The sequence below is a fragment of the Martes martes genome (assembly GCF_963455335.1).
Source record: "Martes martes genome assembly, chromosome: 4".
Classification (NCBI taxonomy): domain Eukaryota; kingdom Metazoa; phylum Chordata; class Mammalia; order Carnivora; family Mustelidae; genus Martes; species Martes martes.
In genome coordinates, this window is record NC_137891.1 from 8,782,931 (window position 1) to 8,807,805 (window position 24,875).

General features: G+C 49.6%; 1 protein-coding gene across 1 annotated transcript in view; it reads right to left on the minus strand.

Annotated features, from left to right (window-relative positions):
• TG (thyroglobulin) overlaps positions 1-24,875 on the minus strand; it is a gene marked incomplete at its 5' end in the record, with an annotated part of 244,264 nt that overhangs the window by 24,544 nt on the left and 194,845 nt on the right. Inside the window, 2 exons of the mRNA XM_080800604.1 lie at positions 8,889-9,056; positions 9,855-10,019. Of these exons, the coding sequence (XP_080656730.1) occupies positions 8,889-9,056; positions 9,855-10,019 (333 nt within the window). The remainder of the gene's footprint in view (positions 1-8,888; positions 9,057-9,854; positions 10,020-24,875) is intronic.

Consider the following 24,875-nt stretch of genomic DNA (forward strand, 5'->3'; position numbering starts at 1 on the left):
CGGCATGCTAGTGCACCCCAATCCTGAGGGTTCCCCCCCCAGTACGTCTTAACCACCATCCTATCGACTCTTGTGCCCTATCCTTGCTCGTGCTTTCGTCGGCTTCTACCCCATCCTGGGCAGAAGCACCAATCCTACCTCTGGCAGGCAGGGATTCGGGGAGAAGTGTACACAGAAGGTCCTTAAGTCATTTTTGTTCATTGGCTACGCTTAAAGTCACACAGAATGGTTATGACATCATAGGTTTGAGAAGAAGAGACCCAGAGTAGAATCCCCAAAGGAAAAAAGAGGCATCCTTTCAGAGTTCACCTGATCCTTACAAGACTGTATGGATAGATGCATGAATTCATGAATGCCCCCAGAATTCTCTAGAGCTCTGAGGTAGACAGAAATACTCATTTGCTCACTGAATGAACGTAAATTAAAGACCCCTGGGGCCAGCCACTGGGGATCCAAAATGAACATGACGTGGTTCTTGCCAAGGAACACAGCTGCTAAAGTCAGAGGGGCGACTCATCAGGGAGTAATCAACCCTCGCAAACTGGTTGAGGCTTTGCGTGATGCCACTGACGCTGCAGAGGGTTCCGGAAGCACCATGGCCACTTCCACACTCTCCACGCTCCCCGCCTCTTCAGTCTTCCTCCCCGTCACTCCACTGAGAGGGCCTCATCGTCACCTATGTCCCGTCAGGCCCTGCAGCCCCACCTCTGCCCTCGGCTCACTCCACCCTCAATGACATCAGACATTTGGCCTCTACTTCCCTTCAGAAATACTCTTTTCTTGGCTTTTGTGACATCAGATTTTCCTGGTTTTTTTTCCAGATCTGTACCTATAGCTCTGACCTTTCTTCTAAACTCCCACCATGAATACCCAACTGCCAATCCAAGGTTTATCCCAAATCCAGTAATTTCTCGCCATTACCATGCCTTCAATTCTTATTTCACTCAGTAGGTTGCTCCCTGGACCTCCCAATACAGGGCAATCTGGTCTCTGCTTCCTTTGTTAACTCTCCATAGTCAACTCCATGTTGCCAGAATGCTCTTTCTTTCTTTCTTTTTTTAAGATTTTATTTATTTATTTGACAGACAGAGATCACAAGTAGGCAGAGAGGCAGGCAGGGAGAGAGGAGGAAGCAGGCTCCCCACTGAGCAGAGAGCCCGATGTGGGGCTCGATCCCAGGACTCTGGGATCATGACCTGAGCCGAAGGCAGAGGCTTTAACCCACTGAGCCACCCAGGCGCCCCCCAGAATGCTCTTTTTAAAAAAGATAAATCAAGATAATCACTTCCTAGATTAAAACATTCTAGTGACTGCGCCCTACAGGTAGAACAGAATCATTCTCCTAATGCTGATGAGACCTTATCTAACAGGTCACCTCCGATGCATCCCACTTCCTCTGCTCCCCCTCCTTCATTATCCACAGTGTTTCCTACCCCTCTGGCTTTCTATGTCCCCCAGACAAGCCCTGCCACGGGGCCTTTGCACTAGCTCTTCACCCAGATCTTCCCAGAGCTGGCCTTAACTCATCGTTCAGGTCTCAGTCCTCCCTGCCAAGGTTCCTTGGACTCATGTTTCCATTCTCTCCAACACTTTTCAAGATCTGAAAAATTTTTTGAAGATTTATTTATTTTAGAGAGAGAGTACCTGTTCACGTTAAGGTGAGAAAGAGCGGAGGGGGGTCGGGGAGGAGCAGAGGGAGAAAGAGAATCTCAACCTGACTCTGCACTGAGTGTAGAGCCTGATTTGGGACTCAATCCCAGAACTCTGAGATCATGACCTAAGCCGAAACAAAGAATCAGACACTTAACCAACTGAGCAACCCTGGTACCCCTCAAGATCTGAAATTCTTAATGTAGTTGCTCATACATCACGGTCCGTGTCCTCTCACTGGAACGTGAACTCCACAAGCCAGGAGCTGTATCTGTTGGGGTTCCGACCTTCCCCCTACAGCCTAGAGAAGAGCCCCTCAGTAAGTACAGGTTGGCCATGTGCACAAACCAATGCATGGACCGCTCCTGCCTCTTCCACTTATCACAGATGTCATGGGGCCAACTTCTCCATCCCACACAGCAGGCCCAGTGCCTAGGGCCCCCCATAACATTAGGGCTCACGAAAAAAATGTCCCTTTCAATTTCTTTTAAGACCAGAAGAAAAAATAAATGTCATCATAGTGAATTTGTAAGAATGAATCCAGTTTGCCTCCCATTCATCTTTACCCGTGCAGTCATAAAATATTTTTACTATTTGGGGGGGTGGTAAGCCAGCCCCGCCAATTTCTGACTTTCTCTGAACGGAGCATGCTAACCTCACCTGGTGGGGCCACAGCACACATGGGCGAGGCACCCTATGTGAGCCCGGGAGCTACAGTGCTGGAACGGGGGGTTTCCAGTGTTGTAGGGTGGCCCGGAGCCGGGGACCCGACGGGGCTCCCCTGGTGTTGGGAGCTGTCTCCTTTGCCTGGAAGCCTCCTGATCCCACAGCAGGAGACAAGCAGGGCTGGTCTCTCTGTGCCCACCGAAGGATAAAGGAACTGCAGCTCAGACTGGGTAAGCAACTTGCCTGAATTGTGTGACTGAAGCCAGGATTTGAGACCTGTTTTTCTGATTCCAGGTTGCGGGCTCGCCACGGGGCCCCGCCACGCCCGGCACGGGTCCAGACCCTAACACCCACCCGCCCAAGTGCCTCTTTTCGGGGAAATGGTGTGTGCTCGCCGGGACTCCTGCAGGCTCCTCTGCTATCATCTGTCACCAAAGGCTTGATTTTCCTGTGCTGGGGCTGGTGCCAGAGCCTCGGGCTGCCAGGTGCTGCTTCCAACCCTCAAACGGGCTGCCTTCCCCTCCCCGCTCCCCGAAGGGCCCCCACTCCACCTGCTCCTGGACGGGGCCAGCTCCTGCCCAAGCTCGGGGCACAGCGGTGGCGCTGTTTCTGATTTTTTCTCGCCTTCCTTGGAGATCCTTGTGCTTGGAGGGGAAGGCAGAACAGTGCATCTTGGAACAAATCTGCTTTTGATCATGCAAATTAATGCCCGGTTAATGTAGGCAGACTGTCAATTTCACCAGTTAGAAAGAGCGAGAGAGGAGAGAGAGGAGAAAAGAGGGGAAAAAATCCCTACCACAGCGACTGATGAATTTCAACAGAAAGCTGCTACTTCAGGAAATAAGATCATTGTCCGAGAGCAGAGGCTTTCCAGGCATCTCAGGCGGCCGTGATGCTCCACGGGTATGTTGTTAACTTTGCTGGTGTCATTAGGACTGTGTGTGTGGACCCTAGCTGGCGTGGGGTGGGAGGTGGGTGAGGGTCTTCACACGGATTGGCTAGAAGCCCTGCCTGCCCGCCCTCCTTGGTCTGTGGGATTCGGTGGGTCTCTGCTGAAGTCATGGGTGGGTCCAGGGGCTCCCTTGGTGGGGGGTAGGGATGCCTACTGCTCCTGTGACTTCCCCTGGGAAGCCGGATGGTGTGTGTCTGTGGGTTGGTCTCTGGATGGTATGAAGGCAGGGCTGGCATACGGAAAAAGGATGTGTGTGCGTCTGCCACAATTTGGAAAACTGGCTCGGGTCAGGCGAGGTGATTCAGTGGTTGTACACCCTTTGTATTCCTGCTTTCCCTGGAGAAGTCCCTGGATCAGGGACAATCACTTTGGACACTAATCCTAATAATACCTAAAAGACCGAGGTGAAAAACTAGTATTTATTGAGCACGTACTATCTTCCAGACACGGCCTCATATATGATTTCATCCAACATCTTAAGGAGGATATGGACTAGTAATTTCCCAATTTTACAGATAAAGAAATTAAGGCTCAGGTTCTGGGAAACCCAGATGCTCCTGCTGGCTTGGGGGATGGGGTCCTGGTTAGTTCTTTCATCCCTGTGACCCTCCTGCTGCTGAGGCCACTGCGGTTTCAGCCCCCCCCCGCAAGTGCCTCTTGAGGCCCCACATTAAGATGTCTGTCTTTCCATCTAGTGTCTGCCACACTGTATTTTAGTTATTTACTTCTGCTCATTTCTCCTCTCCTTGCCTGACTGTGAACTCCTTGAGGGCAGGGATTGAATGTGTACTTGTACCCAAACACCCAGCTTGGTCTCTGGCACATAGTAAGTGGCCTTAGTGAGTGTTGCATGACTAAACACACAGGTCTTGGTGCTGGGAAAACGTGGGTGACACCTGCTCTAGCCTGCAGTGGTTTTCTGTGAGGCCCTGCTTCTCCGCACAAATGGCCAGGAGGAGCTAGGCGGACCTGGAAGGATTCAAGAGAAGGGATCTCTGGGACTGAGGCCATCAGGGGTGTGCCATCCTGGGGCTCCCCTCAGCTAATGGTAGCTGGATCCAGGTACTATGGAACCTTCTGGGGGAAATGGAGAAACTCACACACCCAAGTCTGAAGGAGGGTTGTGAGCAGGCTGAGGCAAGGCGAAGCACCCTAGGGGGACACACGAGCAGGGTGTTTAATACTGTGTGTGGAGGGCAGCTGGTAGCCAGGTTCCCACTTATGTGTCAACATGACAGTGTTGTGGTACTGTGTTGGCCAGGATTCTGAGGATACCTCTGGGTCACAATTGTATCTGGGAGGGGACGGGTGGCCCTGGTGCATTTGCCCTACCTGTTCTGGGGTTTAGCACACATGGGGCTGGGAGCAAAGCTTCCCATTTGGAGCCAAAGGATCTGCAGTGGAGACTTGGCTTTGCAAGTGACTAGTTGTATGACCTTGGGACAATCATGACACCTCCAGAAGCCTTCTTCCTTGGTAAAATGGTGGTAAATACTAGTTAACGGGCATCTCCTTCCCAGGGTCATGGTTGAGCTACAGGGAGAATGGAGGTGGGATTGTGAGGCCCTACACACACAGAAGCCCTCGTTTTAGCTGTGTTTGTGACCCCACAAGTACCTCCCGACTCGTAGGTGGGTGGGGAGCTCTTGGAGGAAGGACCTGGCTCTTCCCAGAGGGCCACAGCTGAAAGAGGATGCCGTGGACTTAGATCCAGGAGTTAGCTCTGGATCTGAATTCTGTTCTGTCTCTGAACTGCTTTCCCGGCTGAATAGATCATAGGTCACAGATCATAGGGTTGTTTGGGATGAATTACTTCCTTGAAGATTCCTAGGTTAGATTCTGACACATATTCAGGTCCCCCTAATTTCATCCTTTCAATCTAATGAAAAGTCATTGAGCCCTTACTGTAGACTAGACACTTTCCTAGCACCGGAGATAAAGCAGAAAGCAAAACTGATAAGACAGAGCTCATGGGCCTCACATTCTATTTGGGGAAGAAATACAACAGACAAATAAATGTATAGTATGTCAAGGGGTATAAGCGCTGAGGACAGGGAGCAGGGTAAGGGTGGGGAGAGAACACTGGGGATATGTCTCCCTCTCCATCTGGAGGGCCAAGCAAGTTCCCTGAAGAAGCAGACCCTGAAGACACGAGACAGTGAGTTATCTGGAGAACATTCTAGAAGAGCGAAGAGCACGTGCCAAGATGCTAAGATGGGAACATGCTCTGCATATTTGAGGAACACCGAAGTGATCAGTTGGGATTAACCGCACTTAGTGGAGGGGGGCAGGGATAGTAGGAGGTGGGGTCAGAGGGCAAACAGGGACCAATCAAGTAGTGGTCATTGTAGGGACTACGGCTTCCCCTCTGCAGAAGCTGAGGCCACCGGGCTTTGAGCAGGGGAGTGACAGGATCTGACATAATGTAGAGGGATGGCTCTGCCCATGGCGGTCTCACAGATGACAGGGGGTGCAGGGAGCTAGTTGGCGGCTGATCTTGGAGAAAGAGGACAGCATGACTCAGGGTGATGGCAGGAGAGGTGGTGAGGCTGGACGGATGCTGGGTGCACTTAGAAGACGGAGCCAGCCAGTTTTGCTGACGCAGTGCTGGCAGGGTGGAGGCGAGCAGAGTCACGATGACCATTAGCCTGCAGCCCGCTTGCAGAAGCAGGACTCTGTTTACTGAGAAGAACTCAGCAGAACACACGGGTTGGGGCGGGGCACAGGAGAATCAGCAGTCCCTTCCGGATGTTAAGAGCGGGAAGCTATGAGACGTCTCAGTGAAGATGGCAAATAGACTGGGTCAAACCAATCTAGAGTTCAGGGGCAAAGCCAGGCGGGAAGTATAAAGCCGGCCGGAGGGACCTGTTCAGGAGACATCAGCACGTAATGGCATTGGAGTTGTGGCTCTGGCTTCAGATTCAACTGTCACTACTCCCTGCTCCCTCTCAGTTCCCCAGAGCAGCGCCCAGATGAGTTCTTGGCAGGACACAGGCTCATAAAACCACACAGTGGCCGGACTAGCACAAGTTCAGAAGAGAATGAGCAGAGAAGGGAAGCAAGAGAAGAAGGCTCTAACCGGGAGTAAATGGGCCCTGGGGGCCTCTGCCCCAGGACCGGGGTTTGGATAACAACCGTGGAACAGGGCCGGCCCTCACTCCACCGTGCCCTCCCGGCACCTTCCCTATGCCGGTGCCCAGACTTGAGGGCCCATGTTCCCAGCCATGCCCTGGTGTGGGTAGTGAGCAACTCCACCACCTTTCCTCGAAAGTGCACCGAGGAAACATCTATTTGAAAGCCTCGGAGAGAAAGTCAATGAAAGGAATGAAAATGCATTGCTGAGGAGGGATCCCAGTCCTCTGGATCCACACTCCTGGCTGGGGGGCTCAGAGATTCAGGACCGAGCTGGGAGACCCCCAAACACGCTGCAGAAGAGGAAGAGGGAAGACCAAGGCGGCCGCATGACCTTACAACCCCCTTACAATGGGCTGGCATAATCAGATGCTGCAGACTGGGGCCAGCACAGCCCCAAATCCACCGGTAAGAGCCCCCCCCCCACCTACTGTCCCAGAGCTGCGGGTGGAGGGGTACGGGAACCAGCTGCCTCCCACTTGTCCAGGATGATCCCCAGCCTCCTGGGAGTAGAAAAGTAGCCCTTCCTCTCTCTAAAGTCGGAGATGGCTGGGATGAATTGTCAGCACAGAGTCCAAAGAATCCGAGCGGTGAGCCTATATTCTCTTCCGCACAAAGATCCCCACATCCCTGCAGGGCAACGTAAGATGAGCTGTTCCATATGGGAAAGGGTCCAGGGTAAGTGGCTGTTCTTCCTCTGCTGCCACGCTGCAAGGCATCATCTCCAGTGTGGAGTGTGTGGAGGGTGCAGCATAAATCTTAAAACATTCATTTCTCTCTCATGCTTTAAATCTGTTCTGTTTTCATGAATCTTTCATAGGAATTCAGCATCTTAGTACAGGAGTACACATATATATATTTAGGCTTAAATTATGAAGGGTTAGATCAAACTCCATTCAAAGACCCGCTACTTTAGAGAAGAGAGGCCCAGGCTCATGGTGGAGAAGGGGCGTCTTTTCCGTGCTCCCCGAGAGTCAGTCTGGTTCAATAATTCAGTTACAGCCCCTTGAACTTGGGGCTGTGTTATATGTGGGCGCTCGGCAGGGAAACAGAGATGGGTCAGATGCAGACGTCCTTTCTCAGCTGGACAGGAGCCAATGACTGTGTTCTACTCTATACCAAGCCCCCCAACACACACACACACCACTTTCTCTATGTATCTACACATGCGTGCTCACATTATAGGTAACATAAGTGCATATATGTATGACTTACACATATATGCCTAAGTAGTACTATCAGTAATATTGAATGCGTAATATCCTTTTTCACGCTGTTACACCCTCTGAGATAGTCAATGTTAATGCTTGCTGTACAAACTCCCACATTATAACCCTTTCACAAAGAAACATAAAATTATGCACATTTACATATTTACAGATGGATACAGGCTGGTTATTTAAAAAAATATGGATGCCACCTTAATTTCACAATTCCTCTGCATTCTTGTTTTTTGTTTTCCATTTAGCAACAAGTCCTAGGCATCCCTCGAGCCCATAGCGATGGGTCCATTCACCCCTTTCATCATCTGCGTAATATTTAATAGTTTCTGTGTAGCCCAACTTTATTCGCCATTGATCTGTTAATGCCAATTTGGGTTGCTTCCAACATTTGCCACAATAATTCACACTGTGATAAATACTCTTGTGAGATATATCATGTCAAAGTGGAGTGTTTATTGCTGTAAGACAGATTCCCCGAAGTGAGACATGTTACCGGAGGGAACAGGATTATGCAAGGCCATGCAGGATCCTGGGAGGCTACGGGAATGATTTTTTTAATTCCAGCCATGCTGCCTTATAGTCAATAGAGCTGGACAGAGCCCCATGCTGAGTGTGGGTGTCTGGTCCCTGCGGGTCACGCGCTGCGGATACCATCCCAGGTCCGACGACTTAAAGGATTTGTTAAGAGCAGCCTGACAAGGGCGGGTGGCTGGTAGGGAGCAGACCAGAGGAGAGTGTGGTTACAACTTTCTCCCACTTTGCTGTATCTCGGAGCAGCCACGAGAAGTCGCCTTTGTCGGCTGTGGGGTATGACCCCTGCCCAGTTCTCCTGGGGAAGAAACCCAGCACAGGGTCTGGCTGTCCTGGCCAGGACTAGAAGAGGGTGCCCCCTCGGCCACGCCCTCAGTGAGACAAGCATCCTTCAAGGGGCAGGGGTGTCCACTGCCTGGAACCCCAAACTCACAGAGCTCCTTGGTCAGGCTCTGCACGCCGCTTTCCTCAGTGATTCACACACAGGTAGAGTGGTGCATGTGGGGTAAAGGTGTCTGTGTTGTTCACAACCTTGCACGAGTCTCAGGTCTGAAACAACTCCCCCCATTACTGTCTCCCAAGCTCCTTCTAGAGCCTTTGTACTCGTTAGTGCTTTAGAGATGGTTTTGTAAATGAGCGGGTCAGTCAAGGGCTCTGGACCAAGGTCAGACTTTGAGGTCCTGAGCCACTGGGGCACAGCCAGCAGGGGACCTCTGAAGCTGCTGGCTGCCTACCTTCACGGCTTTCGCTCTGTTGATGAGTCCGTCATCCTGAGAACTCCCAATCAGCAGATCGACCTTCACCCGCGGAGTCCTCTGAAGTGCTCTGGCCGGAGCCTCTCGGAGGTACCAGCCGTCAACCACAGGACCCCAGTAGTGGAAAGGGCCACTCACGGCCAGGAGCTACATGGGGGCAAAGGGACACCGTTGTTGTATGGATTTTATCCTCCTTTTAAAATGGTTCTGCAAGAATCAGTTGCATGGCTTTGCTTAATGAGGTTTCAACCGTAATGAGCACTATTGCCTGTTATCCATCTGGGGCTGTACTGGGCAATCAGAGTAAAATGACAGGAACCAGAGGCAGGAAGGATGGCAGGCCAGAAACTGGAAGGCGAGTCTCACTCTGGGCAATGGGTGGTCCCCAGGGCTTCCCCGCCGAGGTGACAACAGATCCACAGGGAGGAATGAGTAAGCCTGAGCCTGTAGGTATGTAAGCAAGCGGGAGCAGACGTGACTGAGGAGTAGGTGGATGGTGGCCAAGGGCAGGATCCGGCAGAGAAATTCATCAGCTCTCTCAGTAGCCCACACTTGGGGGAGCTGAAGGTCAGACCGGCTCCAGGCCTGTGAATCCAGGCCCATGGCTGAACGCATCAAGCCCTTGGCTCTGATGACAACAGTTCCTCCAGCTAGTGTCCCCTTCAACAATGTCAGGGACAGCCAGCTGCCGTGGGCTGTGAGCAGGATCTTTTCAGGTGGAAAACAGAGCACAGGGCTCACATAGCTGTCCTGTCTAAGAGGATGGGGTGGCTCAAATCCACTACCGGTATGACCGTTGTGCTCAATCTGGGTGGCTGTGACCTTCCGGAGCGCCACCACAGTCCTGGCATGGTCCTTGACATGTGTCACTTCATTTTATCCCCCTACTCTGATCTTGGAAAAGATCAGAGCATGTCCCTCCCCAAATCACGCATTAGTGCCCACCTTGGTCTGGGCGTCATTGAGGACACTGGCAGGCTTCTGGCGGAGACAGGACACCATTTCTTGGATGGGTGAGGTGGGGCAGCTGACCTCCTCTGCGAAAGCAGCTGCCTGCTGCTGAGCCCTCTCTCGGTTGATGACAGCGGCCGGGGAGAACAAGGAGCCACCCTGGGAGAGAACGCAGACTCAGGTCAAACAGTCTAGATGGTCTCCTTCCCAATACCCCCGGCTCAGCCGAGAGATCTCGGGGCCACATCAGGACTCTGCATCATTCGTCCAAACTCAGAAGACCCAGGACCCTTCCAGGAGATGCCCATAGGCATTCGGGGGGTCAGGACCATCCATAGCATATCAACACAGCATGTGATCTTGAACAAGTCTCTCTCTAGGCCCCCGTTTCCTTACCTGGGAAGTGTGGGCCCTCGACAGAGTGATCATTGACTAAATTTGTATATTGAGGCCAAGGGCTGATGGTGGTTGAAGAGGGACAAGGAGCAGAATTGTCCTTGTCCACAACCCCCACTCTCATCTCCTAGGTCTTCTTAAATAGCAAGTTTCCTGGCTCCGTTAAAACAGACTTGGACTTTCAAATAGAAACCCACCTAGAAGGTGATGGAAACACAGTCATTGTGCAAGGAAATTTTTCCAGCAGAGTCATTGCAAGTCTCTGTCAAACCCTGGCTGGCTGGGAGGCTTTCCTGTCTAGGAATGCAGGTGGAGGGAATGCCAGGAAGTCCATCCCCAGGCCTGCACTGTTGGTGGGATTGGTTTTCTGCCCAGGATGGAAGAGGTAGGCTGAGCGCCTTGGCTAGGGTACAGCCCCAGGGTCTTCTGTCTGTGGACCACCCCCAGCTCAGACGCTGCTTCACACTAAGGCATCAGGGACAAGGGGGGCGGAGGGCCATGGGCCTACCAGCACCAGAACTATTACCGGTACCACTGAAACTGATAATACACAGCAAGGGCCATCGATTGATGACTTTGATTGTTTTTTGTTTTTAAGATTTATTTACTTATTTCAGAGAAAGAGAGAATGAGCACTGGGGAGGGCGGGGGGTAGAGAGAGAGAGAAGCAGAATCCCTACTGAGCAGGAAGTTTAACACTGGGCTTGATCCCAGGACCTTGAGATTATGACTTGAGCCAAAGGTAGATGCTTAATCAACTGAGCCATCCAGGCGCCCCGAGGACTTCGATTGTTAACTCAACAGCTTCCTCCACTTCATCTCACTCATCCTCACCAAGGCTGGGGAAGTTAGCCTGTGTCATTGTCCCCATTTTCACAAATATGAAAATAAAGAAATAGAAAAACTCAGTAACTTGACCAAAGTCACAAATGCTGCCAGGGTCTGAGCCAGCCTGTGGATGCAGGCAGCTGGGCTCCAGAATTTGTTGTACTCCAGGACCCTGGGTGGGGAGTGGGAGGTTCTAGCTCTGTGAGCAAACTCTGTACTAAGGGGTCTGCCCACCTACAACCACCTGCCAGGTACTCACCCTCGCAGGAACTTTGTATCACCTGCAATTTCTGCAACAGTAATAGGAGGCAGGTACAGCTGTCATCCCCATTTTGGAGATAAGCAAACTGAGGCTCCAAGAGGAAAGGGAAATTCTCATTTATAATCTAATAGTTACCAGGACTTAGGAGCTTGGCAACAGCAAAAACTAATAATGATAGTTAACACTTACTGAGTAATTGCTACGTTTCTGGTATAGTTGTAAGCACTTTGTACCTATTAACTCATTAAATCCTCTCCCCAACTCTCAGAGGTAAATGTTATTTACCCCTTTCTCTTAGAGAGGAGGAAATTAAGGCACAGAAAGGTCCAGGACCTTGACCAACATCGCACAGCACGCAACTACCAGAGCCAGGATCCCAGTCCAAGCAGCCCACCTTGGCCATACTTTCAACCCCACATTATACCACGTGTATTTTTATATCCCGGTGTTTTTATATCCCGAACAAGGTGCTGTGTTCTTGAGCTGGACTGTACCCCAATGTAAAGAGAGCACTGATCTGGCTGACCCCAGAGAATACATTTCCATTCTTTCAACCCCACATTATACCACGTGTATTTTTATATCCTGGTGTTTTTATATCCCGAACAAGGTGCTGTGTTCTTGAGCTGGACTGTACCCCAATGTAAAGAGAGCACTGATCTGGCTGACCCCAGAGAATACATTTCCATTCTAGACCCAACCCTGAGCTAAAATCTCAGAAACTGATAAAAATACCAGAAATACAGCAACAGGTGTACCAGAGGGTGCTGCTCTCACTGGCTCCTTGAGAGGATCATTGAAAAATAGCAGAGGAAAGCATTCTACAAGCTGTAAACGCAGGTGCCCACATACACTGGTTACCTGAGTCACTGGTGCTATTACCCATTGTGCAAAACAGACAATAGACAGATATCCAGAGGGGAGGAGACCCATCCTCTTGAGATTCCAGCTGGACAGGTTTCTTGAAGTCAGGGAATACATTCCAGCACTGCTTCCAGAAAGTTCCAGGGGTCCTTATGCCTCCAAGTCAGGACTGAGGGCCATGGGCAAAGCATGGGCATCGCAATGAGGGTAGGCCATCCTGCAGGGAAGGCTGAGAGCCGAGGGCAGCATTGGGTGGGGCAGGGAGAGGGCAGGGGCCGGGGCTGGTTCTGGCTGCAAATAGGGCTGAGGGTCCGAATCTTAGCAGCTCAACGCAGTCTCGTGTCGCTGAACACAGCCCCCGTCCTGGCTTCTGACTCCCCACGGCGACTTCACAAAGTACCCAGCCCCTTTCCCTCCTGGGTCGCATGGACACAGCGCTACCAGCTCCCCACACTGCCCCCAAGGGTGAAATGCCTGAGAATCAAAAGAGAGAACCTCGGTAGAGTGTTCCTCATGTGTCCGCAGGTTTTACACTTACTGCTTTATGCCTCACGACCATCCCACGAGGCAGATGATATTATTATCCCATTTGATAGAAAAGGGGCTCACGACCCAGAGAGGCAAATGGCTCACTCAGGATTACAGGACTGGGTGGAGGCCAAACCACATCTGAACATGGGTGGCCAAGCTCCAAGGCCAAGCCCTTAGCCACCAGGCCAGCCTTCTGTATGCACCGGGCAGGTTCTCGATGAAAGATAGTGGTATTATTACCATCTTATCTCAGCTTAGTCATCGGGACCAAGGAGGAACCTTGTGGCCAGAGTCTGAGGTGAGACCCATTGTAACCCAAGCCCAGAGAGAGCAGAGCACATGCGGTGTGGATCCAGATAGCGGCAGCGTTATCCTGGGGCCTGGGAGCCCTTTCTGACATCTCTGAGCCACTCAGACTGGGGCTGGCTGCGGGCTCTGCAGATCCGACACAGGGAGCGGTTGTCTGCATTGGTTTTCTGTCCTCAACCCATCTAGGTAAGCTCAGAGTCTCCTGCTGTCGGCGGGGTTGGCTACCAAATGCCTAAGGCAAGTTTCCTGCCCCACTGAGCTCCAGCTGGTGGCCCGCTCTGAGCTTCAGCCCCTGTCACACACACGGTCCTAACGTCTGAGCTCACGGTGAGAATGAGCAGCTGAGAAGTAAAACACCCCGCCAGCCCTAAGTCAGGAACTCAACCAGGGGGGACAGCACCCAGGGCCAAGGGATTTCATCCAGGGACTTTTTTCCAATGATGAGGGGGTCCAGCTTTCCTAAGAACCATTGGTCTGCTTTGTCTTAAGAGAACACACACACACACACACACACACACACACGCACATGCTCAAGACACTCAAGGTCAAAGCCCCACACTCTAAACTGCAAATCGAGCTGGCAAATTGCAGGCCCTGCAATTTGGGGGCTGCTGGGCCCCGCTTTGGCCGGGTAGGCCGTGGGGATGTGAACTTTGGGAAGGCGCCCGCTGATGTTTTCAGCACCGTGTGCAGCTATAAAAAGCCGGAGCTCCCGATACAGTGAGGAAGTGGTTAAAGGCGTGGGTTACAGCGATACTGCACCACGGCTTAGAGAACTTTCCTCTCCCTCAAGTAGGTTGTTGTAATCGGTCTTACTGAAGGAAACGTCTTTCTTCGTGGAAAATCGGTGGTTAGACGAGTCAACGGCCGGCTCAGCCCTCCCTTTAAAGCACTTGGCTGGAGAGCAAAGGAGGGGGCCAGAGCGGGTGTGCCACAGGGCTGCACGGAGTGCGGGGGAATCTGGGGACAGAACTGGGTCCACAGTCCAGGCCTGTCTCAAGTCCATAGACTAGGCTGTCAGCCCCGTCTGAAGCCAGCAGAAGGACTAGCTTCATGTACCAGCCCTGTTACTCCCCAAGGAAGGGACTCAGGGCAAGTGGCGGACATCTGGGGGCTTTGGCTACTCCTCTGTGAATGGGAATGATGTGCCGTAGTGTAAGGGTCCTCATGAGGACACGTGCAAGATAGTGGGGGTCCTGTGTACGGGGGATGGCGTATTGGGATTGCAGTGAACACCGTGGGGGTTAACGGGACCCCTGCAGGGCTGGGGACAGCGGGGTCTTCAGCCTGCCTGGTCACACAGCAGTCTCACATCCGGCCCAGGGCCCGCGCTTATCCTAACCTGACTGAGCTCTTAAAGGGCAACATTTTCGCTTGCATGTGTGTATGCATGTGTGTGTGTTTAACTTCAAAAATAATGCAAGGCAGGGGTGCCTGGGTGGTTCAGTGGGTTAAAGCCTCTGCCTTCGGCTCAGGTCATGATCCCAGAGTCCTGGGATCGAGCCCCACATCGGGCTCTCTGCTCAGTGGGGAGCCTGCTTCCCTTCCTCTCTCTCTGCCTGCCTCTCTGCCTACTTGTGATCTCTCTGTCAAATAAATAAATAAAATATTTTAAAAAAATAATGCAAAGCAAAACCACAATTGCTAACCAATTGCTCCCTGGATCCTCTGAACATCGTAAGGAGCCTTGACCTCCGTCAGCCACTAGAGTCACCTCAGAACCAGGACCTGCTTCCATCTAAGCATGCATATGAACACAGTCACCGACAGAAAGATACATTCACAATATTGTCACACATGGAGACACACACACTCTGAAACACTCAGTCGTGGGCAGAAACACACACAGATACACAGATATACTCAGATACACACAGACATATGATAAGCACATACACAGCAGAATTTCTTGAGATGGACAGCCATTCCTGGGGATGGATGCGGAGGGATGGCAGATGGGTTCAAGGGACTGAATAACCACATGAGCTAGAGAGGAGAGGAACTGGGTCCCGAGTATCCCAGCATCCCCAGAACAGGGCCTGGGACTCAGGAAGGTAGGTTTTGAGTGAGTGAGCTAGTGACTGTGTGAGTAAGGGCAAGGATGATGGCTGGCTGGCTGGACAAGTGGATGGATGGATGGATGGATGGATGGATAGATGGACAAATGGATGGATGGGTGGATGGATGGATGGTTAGATGGATGGACAAACTGATGGACAAATGGATGATGGATGGATAGATGGATGGACGGACAGTTGAACGGGCCTATTTATTTTCCTGAGTGAAAAGCTGTATTTGCAAGAGAGGCAGTGAGAAATAATGCTGAGAGGACTTCGAATCCAGCCTAAGCAAGAGATGAAATTCAGAGGTTAAACCATAGCATATAAGATAGCAATAGGGAGTGAGGAAAGGGATCTGAACAGGGTGTTAAAGAGAGTATTTTAGGAATGTCATCAATCATTCGATCAATGTCATTGATCATCATCCATGGCACTGAAAGCCACGCTGAGCCCTCCGTAGGCTCTGGAAATGACTGAGCTCTGAAGCCTCCCGAAGACGCACTTCTGATGGCAGAGGCTGGGATGGTCACTCCATAATTATAACCTAGCCCTCGCTCATGCCCTTCCAGCATCGTCCGCTCGATATTATCGTGCTGCTTTTGTCTTGAAGGGCCTTGACACCAGGTTCTGGTATGAAACGCAGCCTGGAAGAGCATGTGAAAGGAGGCTCAGTGAATGACCTCCTTCTTCTGGGAAGAAATGTGCATGGGTATACATTTCTTCACCTGTTTAAGCCTCAGCATCTGACTCCTAGCTGTAAAGGGCCTGCCGCACAGGTTTGTTGCAAGGCATTCGTGAAATGTACTGTGTACTGAACTGGGACAGAGAAAATGTTCTGCTGGTTTCTATACTTCTGTTGCACTTCGTTCCATTAGTTCAATCAGAAGATGACTGCATGTGGCACTTCACTGGCTAATTCCACACGACCACCTTTAAAGATTTTTTTTAAATTTATTTATTTGACACACAGAGAGAGAAATCACAAGTAGGCAGAGAGGCAGGCAGAGAGAGAGGAGGAAGCAAGCTCCTCGCTGAGCAGAGAGCCCTATTCAGGACTCAATCTCAGGACCATGAGATCATGACCTGAGCGGAAGGCAGAGGCTTAACCCACTGAGCCCCCAAGCATCCCACACCACCACTCTTTAAACCTTGGAAATCAATTTTCAGCATCAAAAAGTTGAGTAGCCCTTTATAAATCATGGCTGATGCCAGAAGTCAAAACCAGAGCCTGGTTTCTCTGTGGTTCAGGGAAATGAACAGGGGGCAAGACCTCACATCGGATGCTCCCTCCCTGTGCGGATGCTCCCTCCCTGCTGAGCCCTGCAGGACCTCTCCACCTCCCCCTGCTTCATCTTGCCATCTCTAAATTATATAAACTTTTCAGGAGGTAGAAGAGAACTCAACACTGGTAAAGTACCTTTGGAGAGCCAGATCTTTCATGCACATTTTCTCATGTGATCCCCGCAGCAGCCCTGTAAGGACTGGCATTCCCACGTCACAGATGGGGAGACTGAGCCCCGGAGTGGCTAGGTGATTTGTGCAAGGTCTTGGGACTAAACACTGTAGGACTGGGATTATGAAGCTTGCTGTCTCCACCTTCACTGCACTGCTTATCACGAAAAACAGTGACAACTAAACACATCACAGACCCTTATTTCCCACCCCATTCACGAGAGGCTGGTGTTTGGCGACTCAGAAATCGGATCTTAGCAGGGATAGCCAGGACAGGGAAAGGGGGGACAGGCTGCTTCTCCCACGGCAGGAATGGGTTGCTTTGACATGAATTTATAACTGGACCACGTTCTGCTTTATGTAGAGCTCTTGCTTACACGGTCTTTTTAAAAAATATTTTGTTTATTTAGTTAAGAAAGAGCAAGCAAGAGAGTGAGAACGAGAGTGAGAGAAAGAGAGAGGGAGAGCACAAGCAGAGCGAGGAGCAAAGGGAGAAGCGGACTCCGTGCTGAGCAGGGAGTCCAAAGCGGGGCTCGATCCTGGGACTTCTGGATCATGACCTGAGCTGAAGGCAGACACTTAACCTAACAAGCCACCCAAGCACCCCTCCCTTACATTGTCTTAAGTACCCACAGCCATCATATGAAGTAGAAAGAGCCAGTATTACTTAAAAAGAAACTATCAGACTTATTTAATCATTCTTTTGTATATTCCTCACTTTATCCCAAAAGGAATTGGGGGTATACTCAGGAAAGTGTGTCAAAGAACTATAGTAATGTGCTTATACTGGGTGAGAGAGGTGAAGAGCCCAACTTATTGACCCCAAGATGCTGCAGCTTTCCCATGATGCTGTGTTGTCTCAGTAGATGGTGAAGGTCATGAGAAATTCTTGGACATCCTTTGCCCCTCACCCATTGCAAATGGCCCCACCAGCTTCTTGGGATAGTCCCACTTTATCAGAGTCCCCTTTATCAGAGTCCCCTGTTAATTCAAGGTGAGGGAGGCATGGATGAGTTTTATTGGCTTTTTAGACTATTCTTTAGACTTTTCAGACTATTCTGTTTTCCCAAGGAATTTATATTGACTTTGTAACTAAGAAACAACTAAATGACATTTAAAAGATCAATTCTCTTCTAAAATGTAACTGATTCTTGTTATGAAGAAAGCATTCGTTATCACTTACTGTGTAAGCTGATCATTGAGCATGTGGAGTGGCCAAGGTAATGAGGCATGGGACAGCAGGAGGAACTCTGAGGGAGAAGGGAGGTGGTCCCGACTGTGTGGGGTGGTCCCAAAGACCAGCCTGGCTGTCATCACAGTCTGGCCAAAATGCCAATCCCCTTCACGCCCTAGAAAAAGGCTGCTGTGTATTGTTCTACATCCACTGGTGTTACCTTAGCTTACTTAAAGGTTAAACAGAACAACTTTTGGAGTTTTTGAAACAAAAAGAGTGGCACAAAAATCCATGACAGAAAATATCTAGGTGAGCAAAACAAAGAAAATCAAAATTACACATAATCCTCCTAACAAAGGAACACAATTGTCAAATATTGTTAGCTTGCGTGTGTGCCTACAGATGCATGTAGGTCTATTTATATTTATGTATTTATACATAGGGAATTAGTGAGATCATTTTGGTTCTAAACCTGTCTTTTTCACCTGAGAATCAATTATGAATATCACTCTGCGCCATTGCTTATTCAGTTACGAGACTGTTTCTAAAGCTGTTGCACAATCGGGTGCTTGGCTGCTGGGAAGAGTCACAGACAGGGCAACAGCACCTGCTGGGCGGTGGGATGTGAGGGACCAGGATGCAAATCCCAGCTCTGCTTTGTCAATGTCTGATCGGAGACTCTTTCTTCAACTGTCAGAAGGATGATAATGATCCAGAGAGTTTCCCCATAGGATTGTTGTAGGGGAAGAAATGAGATGATTTTCATGTAATGGTAAATATGCAATAAATGATAGCTATTATTGCTTCCAGTTTTAGTATGTTCTAGACAAACCTTCAACGTAAATACACCTTTATAGCCCAATCTATTCACATCACTGTGATAATTTCCCAATACAAAGGCATTCCTAGGTCAGAAAGTATCCCTTTTTCCTGACAGATGATAAACAATGTGTTGCATGAGCTCTTACTGTAACATTCTAGTGGTTTCTCATTAAAGAGATACAGTGTGAAAATATGAAAGGAAAATATTTTTCTATCATATATGTACGATGAACACTTCGTAGGTCTTAAAGCTATGTTTCGTGACATCTAGAGCTAACTTGGGAAAGTGGTTTTATTGAGATGTAACTCACGTATCATATAGTTCACTCATTTAAAGCAGACAGTTCAATGGTTTTTAGTTATATTCAGAGTCATGCAACCATCACCATGATCCAATTTTAGAACATTGTCAGCGTCCCACAAAGAAACCATGAACCCATTAGCCGTCATTTCCCAGCCCCAGGCAACCACTAATCTACTTTCTGTCTCTGCAGATTTGCCTATTCTGAACATTTCATATAAATGGAATCATGCAATACATGGCCTTTGTGTCTGGATCCTTCCAGTTCGTCCATGTAACTGTCCTCTGTTCCATTTTATTGCTGAATCACATCCTATTGCCTAGATATACCATATTTAGCTTATCTACTCATCAGCTGGTGGACATTTGGGCCCTTTCCACTTTTTGGTGATTGTAAGTAATGCTGCTATTCACCTGTGTGCGTGTGTGTGCTTGCGTGTGTGTGTGTGTTTTCAACTCTCTCATTTGTGTACGTAGGAGTAGGATTGCATGGTTATGTGCTTACTCTATGTTTAACCTCCCGACAGGCTGCCAAAATGTTTCCTTAAGGAGCTGCACCATTTTTATTCCCACAAGCAAGGTATGAATGCTCTGATTTCTCCACAAGCTCTCTCATTCTTGTCATCTGTTTAAAAAATTATTAGGAGTCCTCGTGGGTATAAAGTGATCTGTGGTGGTGTTGATTTTCACTTCCCTAGTGTCTAATGACGTTGAGCATCTTTCCATGTGCTTAGGGGCCATTCATAGATCTTCTTTGGAGAAATACCCATTCAGATCCTTTGCCCGTTTTTAAATGTGGTTATTTGTCTTTCTGGTCTTGAGTTAGAAGGGTTCTTCATATATTCCAGATACAAGTTCCCTACCAAATATATGATTCACAAACACTTTCCCCCATTCTGTCTCTTTCACTTTCCTGATGGTAGCTTTTGCCGCTCGATGTTTTTAATACCGAGGAAGTCAGCTTTTGGAGTCATAGCTAAGAAACCATCACTTAACCCTTGCATTCTATATGGAAATATTTTTAAAACATTTTTCTTTTTTTCACAATGTGCTGCCAAAGTGCCCTCCAGGGAGGCTGTGCCTTGGCGTGTTTCGTCTGCAAACTTAAATTGCCGACTGCCTCTGTCTGCATGTGGAGGAGAGTTAAGAAAGGTAGCAGCAGTTAGGGGGAGCCCGCTGCGTTTCCTGCCCCTTACAAACTGTTTCTAGTGTGTGCTTACTGAACTTCTGACTGAGGATCTAGGACTGTGCCCTTTAATGAAAGAATGGCAGAGGCTCAGAGAGGATAAATGACCTGTCCCCAGTCACCCACTGCTTGGGAGCTGGATTCAGGCTGTTTGGCTCCAAAGCCACTGCTTCCTGTGCCAAAGGGAACAGGGATGGAGGCAAATTTCTATACTCTTCCTTCCTTCTCCAAACACCTCGGCAAACCCTGCTCTCCATGGGGCTCAGCCACACAACCGTCCTCTTTACTGATGGAGGCACAGTGCAGAGGCCTTGCCCAGGCATTTGTTGGGGGAGCACTCCAATGTTGGGGGGGGGCTCCTAGGCACTTCAGCGTGGAGAGGGGAGAGGAATCAGCCCTTGGCTCTGCCCTTCAGAGTGGAGCTTGCCCTCCTGCCGTGGTTTTCTTCCAGGTTCCTACAGACTTGACAAAATGCCTTTTTCCATCTGTCACAAATACTATATCTAATTGTCTCCATCACCTTCTGGCTGTCAGAAACCATTGAAATGCTTGCCACTGAAAAAGAACTGATTTTGCCAGCAAAGCGATCACCCACTAAAAGTGACACTGAGTGATGGCTGACGCAAGGATGGGCCCCTTATTTCAAAGGGATTTTATAAAATGCAGGGAGTCTTTCCCTTCATTCTTGGTCAGCAATTTATATGGGTATAGGTTGCCTTTTAAAAATAAATTCATAATTAGAGCTCGCAAAAGTGCCTGGGTGTTTCTTTCCAGTCACTTGACCCTCTAGCTTTGTTTCAGGGACCAGCTGGCCCAAAAAGAGGACCAGTGCCCCTGTAGAGGGGAGAAGGAATGCACTGGCCCTTGAGGACTACCGCCTGGGGTTCAACTGTGGTTTGCTCCCTTCTTTCTCTTTGGCTTTGAACAAATTACATTTTTATGCTTCCATCTCTCAGCTCTAGAGCACCTGCCTCACAGATTTTTGCAAGGGGCGCGAAAAATGTGTCCTGTGAGGAGCTGTGCACGCAGCCTGGCTTCTAATACTTCTGCCGGTCTTGGTTCTGGTGTTGGTACAACCAACAGGACAGCTGCACGCTAGCATGTCATTGACAAATTCCACCTCGTCCCTCTCTTAAAACCTTGCAAAAACCCTCAGTGTAGAAAAGCAGTAACAGCATGAATTTAGAAATCAGAAAGATGCGTCTGAATCTCTGCTCTGTCGCTTGGCGGCTTTGTCATTTCAGGGAAATCAAAGAACAGCACCAAATCCGTTTTGCAAAGGGGGGGGTTTTATCTGTACCTCTGAGGTTTGTTGTGCAGACTGGTGAAGCTGATGCATGTGGAGGCATTCACGGCCAGCAGTTGCCCAGAGCTGTGTCCTTGTACTCATTTAAAGGTGGAAAGATGGAGGTGGAGAGATATCCCCCAGCAGGTGCCCCCGAAGTGAGAAAGCTGGTCCAGAGTGGAAGTCTTGCCACCTCAATTCTCCTCCACAGGATGGACCAAGCCATTTGTGTTCCCTGCCAGTTTGACTCCTGCAGTCAGCCATGGTGTATGAAGAACTACCCCAAGAGACAGGAGGGTCTAGAATATTGCCGAAGCTAGCAAAGACTTCTAGAAGTGAGAAAGTCATGTCCAATCACCATTTTCCTCCCAGTCGTTTCCGACTGCCTCCCTCTCTCCATTTCTCCCTTCCTTCGTGTCCCTCCTCCCTCCTTGCTTCAGCAAATGCCACCGGCCAGCTCCGGGCCAGGAGAAAGGGCTCGCCACGCCTTCCTTAGATAAGCATGGTGTGTGCACATGGTCTGAGGTTCTGGTGGGTGTGCATGGCCTTGAGTGTGCAGGAGAGGAGCTGGCTGACTCCTGTGCCAGAGTGGGGTCAGGGCAGCCCCTCAGAGGACACCACACAAGGGGTGTGACCTGAGTTGCCTGGATGGGATCAGACCACAGTCCTGGCACCTGAGCCTCACATACCAGCCCTCCCCAACTAGGCCTGCTGTGTTCAACACAGCTCAGCATTAGCCACTCCTTCCTTAGCTTGTGTTAGCCCCAGTGGTGTGTGAGGCGTGAGCCCAGCCCCCACCCTGTACAGAGGACAGCCCTGAGAGTGCCTGGCCCGTAATTCGAGGCGACTGTCTCCCCAAACTTTCCCACGCAGACACTCCAGGGGACGTTTACTAAGGTGCCGATGCCTCTCTAGGAACGAAATAAGTATGCATCATTTCTAACACCATCCCTTTTAAATGTATCGGGTAGAAACAGATAAAAATTACTATAGTCATAGAAAACAGAGACAGAGCATGGGCATCAGGATAAGAGAGATCTTACTGAATCTTGCACTGACAACTTGGCAAGTGGCTTTACTCTCTGGGTCGCAGTTTCCCCATCTATAAAATGGGTCTATTATGTCTCAAGGTGTGGCATCAAGAGCATGGGCAATGGGGCTCATCAGTCCAGGTTCAAGTCCAACAATGCTTCTTACCCACTGTTTGTCCTCAGAGAAGTCATTTAAGTTCCCTATGCTTCGGTGTCCTTGATGTAAAATGAGGATAAGAAGAATATTCATCTCGTTTACTGTTGAGGTGAATTCAGGAGACGACAGGGAAAGTACGTGTATGCGTTAGGTTTCTAATAAGAGGAAGCAATCATTAAAATCATAATCGATATTTCAAAGATTTCTTCTACAAATGAAATCAACTAAAGCACCAGGCAGAACGCAGTTGATACTATTTATAATATCAGTGCTACTCAAACTAAAATAAGAAATAGTGAAATATCCTCCAGTCGAAAAAAGGCTTGCAGGGTTGAATTTTGTTCCGGCCAAGGCTATTTTAAGCCATTGAGCTTGTCTGTCCCTACCCGTCCCCCTTGGCTGCCGCCCGCTGCTGGTGTAATTAGTTGTGGCTCGGCGGGCGATGGAGTAGACGCCGGCTAGCAATTTCACACACGTCCAGGCACTTATGAATGCCTGACACCATTTTAAGATCATATCACAGCCGGTTCCGAGCTTGCTCTCCTTAGGTACCAGCAGCAGGACCTCGTTGTGAGTACAAAAAGCACATCTCCCAGAAGCTAGGGCATCACAGAATGAAAGCTCGGGAGGGGACACCAGCAAAAGCCATCATTGCTCTGTCACAGATCTTAAGCCCATTTTGTTCTATTAAAGCACGTTTAGAGGTGGATGGGCCAGTGTCTTTGTTGTTCTGTTTTAGGAGATGAAAATGCCAGGGCAGGACGCTCAGAAGACCTGACTTAGTTCACGATGAGAAGCTGATCACAGAGGCTTGATGGCTACGTGTCCAGCTAGCTGTGTTGGCTGTTGCCTGGCTGTCCCCGGGCTGTCCTCAGGACGCAGGCTGCTCTGCTGCATCGAGCTAGGCAATTATCAGGACAATTCCATGCCCATCTTGGGGCACCCTGAATATGGTAGCAGCTGGAGGGGATCAGAAAGCAAAGGACTTGAGGAAATTTCTGATCTACAGGGAGGGGAGGTTTTTATGGTTATTATTTTTGTCTTAAACCTGCTCCCTCTGTCCTTCCCTCCCATTCTTCCTGCCTGCTCGCTTGGGCTGTGAGAAGGGCTGATGCTAGGTGTCAGTCACGGACAAAACAGCTGGGCTCCTTGACTTCATGGAGCTTACAGTCTTTGGAAGTTGGGCTGGTGAGAGATGGAAAAACAAAGGTGTTAATGGGAGACCCTTGAACAAATTCTCTTCCTGGAGCCTGATGCCACCCAGTGCCACCATGCACTGCCTCTTTCTCATGGGAAGCAACACTCTGGTCTTTGTTTTTAAGCGGAGTTCACAAGAGCCTCTGTGCCCCTCCCGGAAGCTGGACTATATATTTGCCGTGGGGAAGATAACATGTAGCCTTTCAAAACTCCTCATTGAGAGCCCTCTATTTTAGTAATGATGCCTGTCTCCTTTATTTCTGTTAGAGTCTTGGTCTCCCAAAGGAAGTGCCCAAGATAATTCCCTGGAACACAAAAAGAAAATTCTAGAAGGTACTCTTTAACTAGTCTTATACTTTAAAATTATTTTTATATTTATAATGTGTGTCTTTGCAGAGTCACCTACATATATAATTAATGATTAAATGTTCATATATGGGGGTGCTTACTCAAAACTCTTACTGTCTCGGTGCATACTTGAAAGTTTGGAGATGATTATACTTGACAACAGGAAGAGACCGTTTTCTCAGCCAGCTGAAGAAAGAGTCCAGCTGGGACATCACCACAGACCCACAGGGCCTGCTCCGTTCATAGGAATAAAAATGATTGGCAAATGTTTTGCTTCTGGGACAGCGGCAAGCCATTCTGGCAAGGCTCAGTGGCAGACGGATGGCCCCATAGCTGCCATCCCTGCTGCCCACCAGTGCCACATGGCATGAGCCAGTCTCAGGCACCACCCACTTGGATAATCGAAGAATTTCACCTCTGGGCAGAGGACAAGAGCAGAGGGGGACACAGTTTGGCCCCACCTTTTGCAGGGTGTGAAGGGAACATAAGCCCTCCGAGCAGACTCTGACTCAGTAAGATGAAAGTTCCATCAAAACCCTGGTTGGCCCCAACAGGAAACTCATCCCTGATTCTGGCAGATCCTAAAATGAGGGGAAAGCCATTCTAGTTGGTGGACCAACAGGAGTAAAGTCCAAGACAAAAGCCAGCAGAGAAAGGGGAAGATGACTGGGAAGGCAGGTTGGGGCAGTGCGGACCAGATGAGGATCTGCACGAGGCCAAGGATGATGGGGAAGAACAGTACTGGACGGAACCAATTTGAGGAGGGGCAATTGGTCAGCCTGTCCCAGCCGCAGGAGGGACAAAGAGATCAC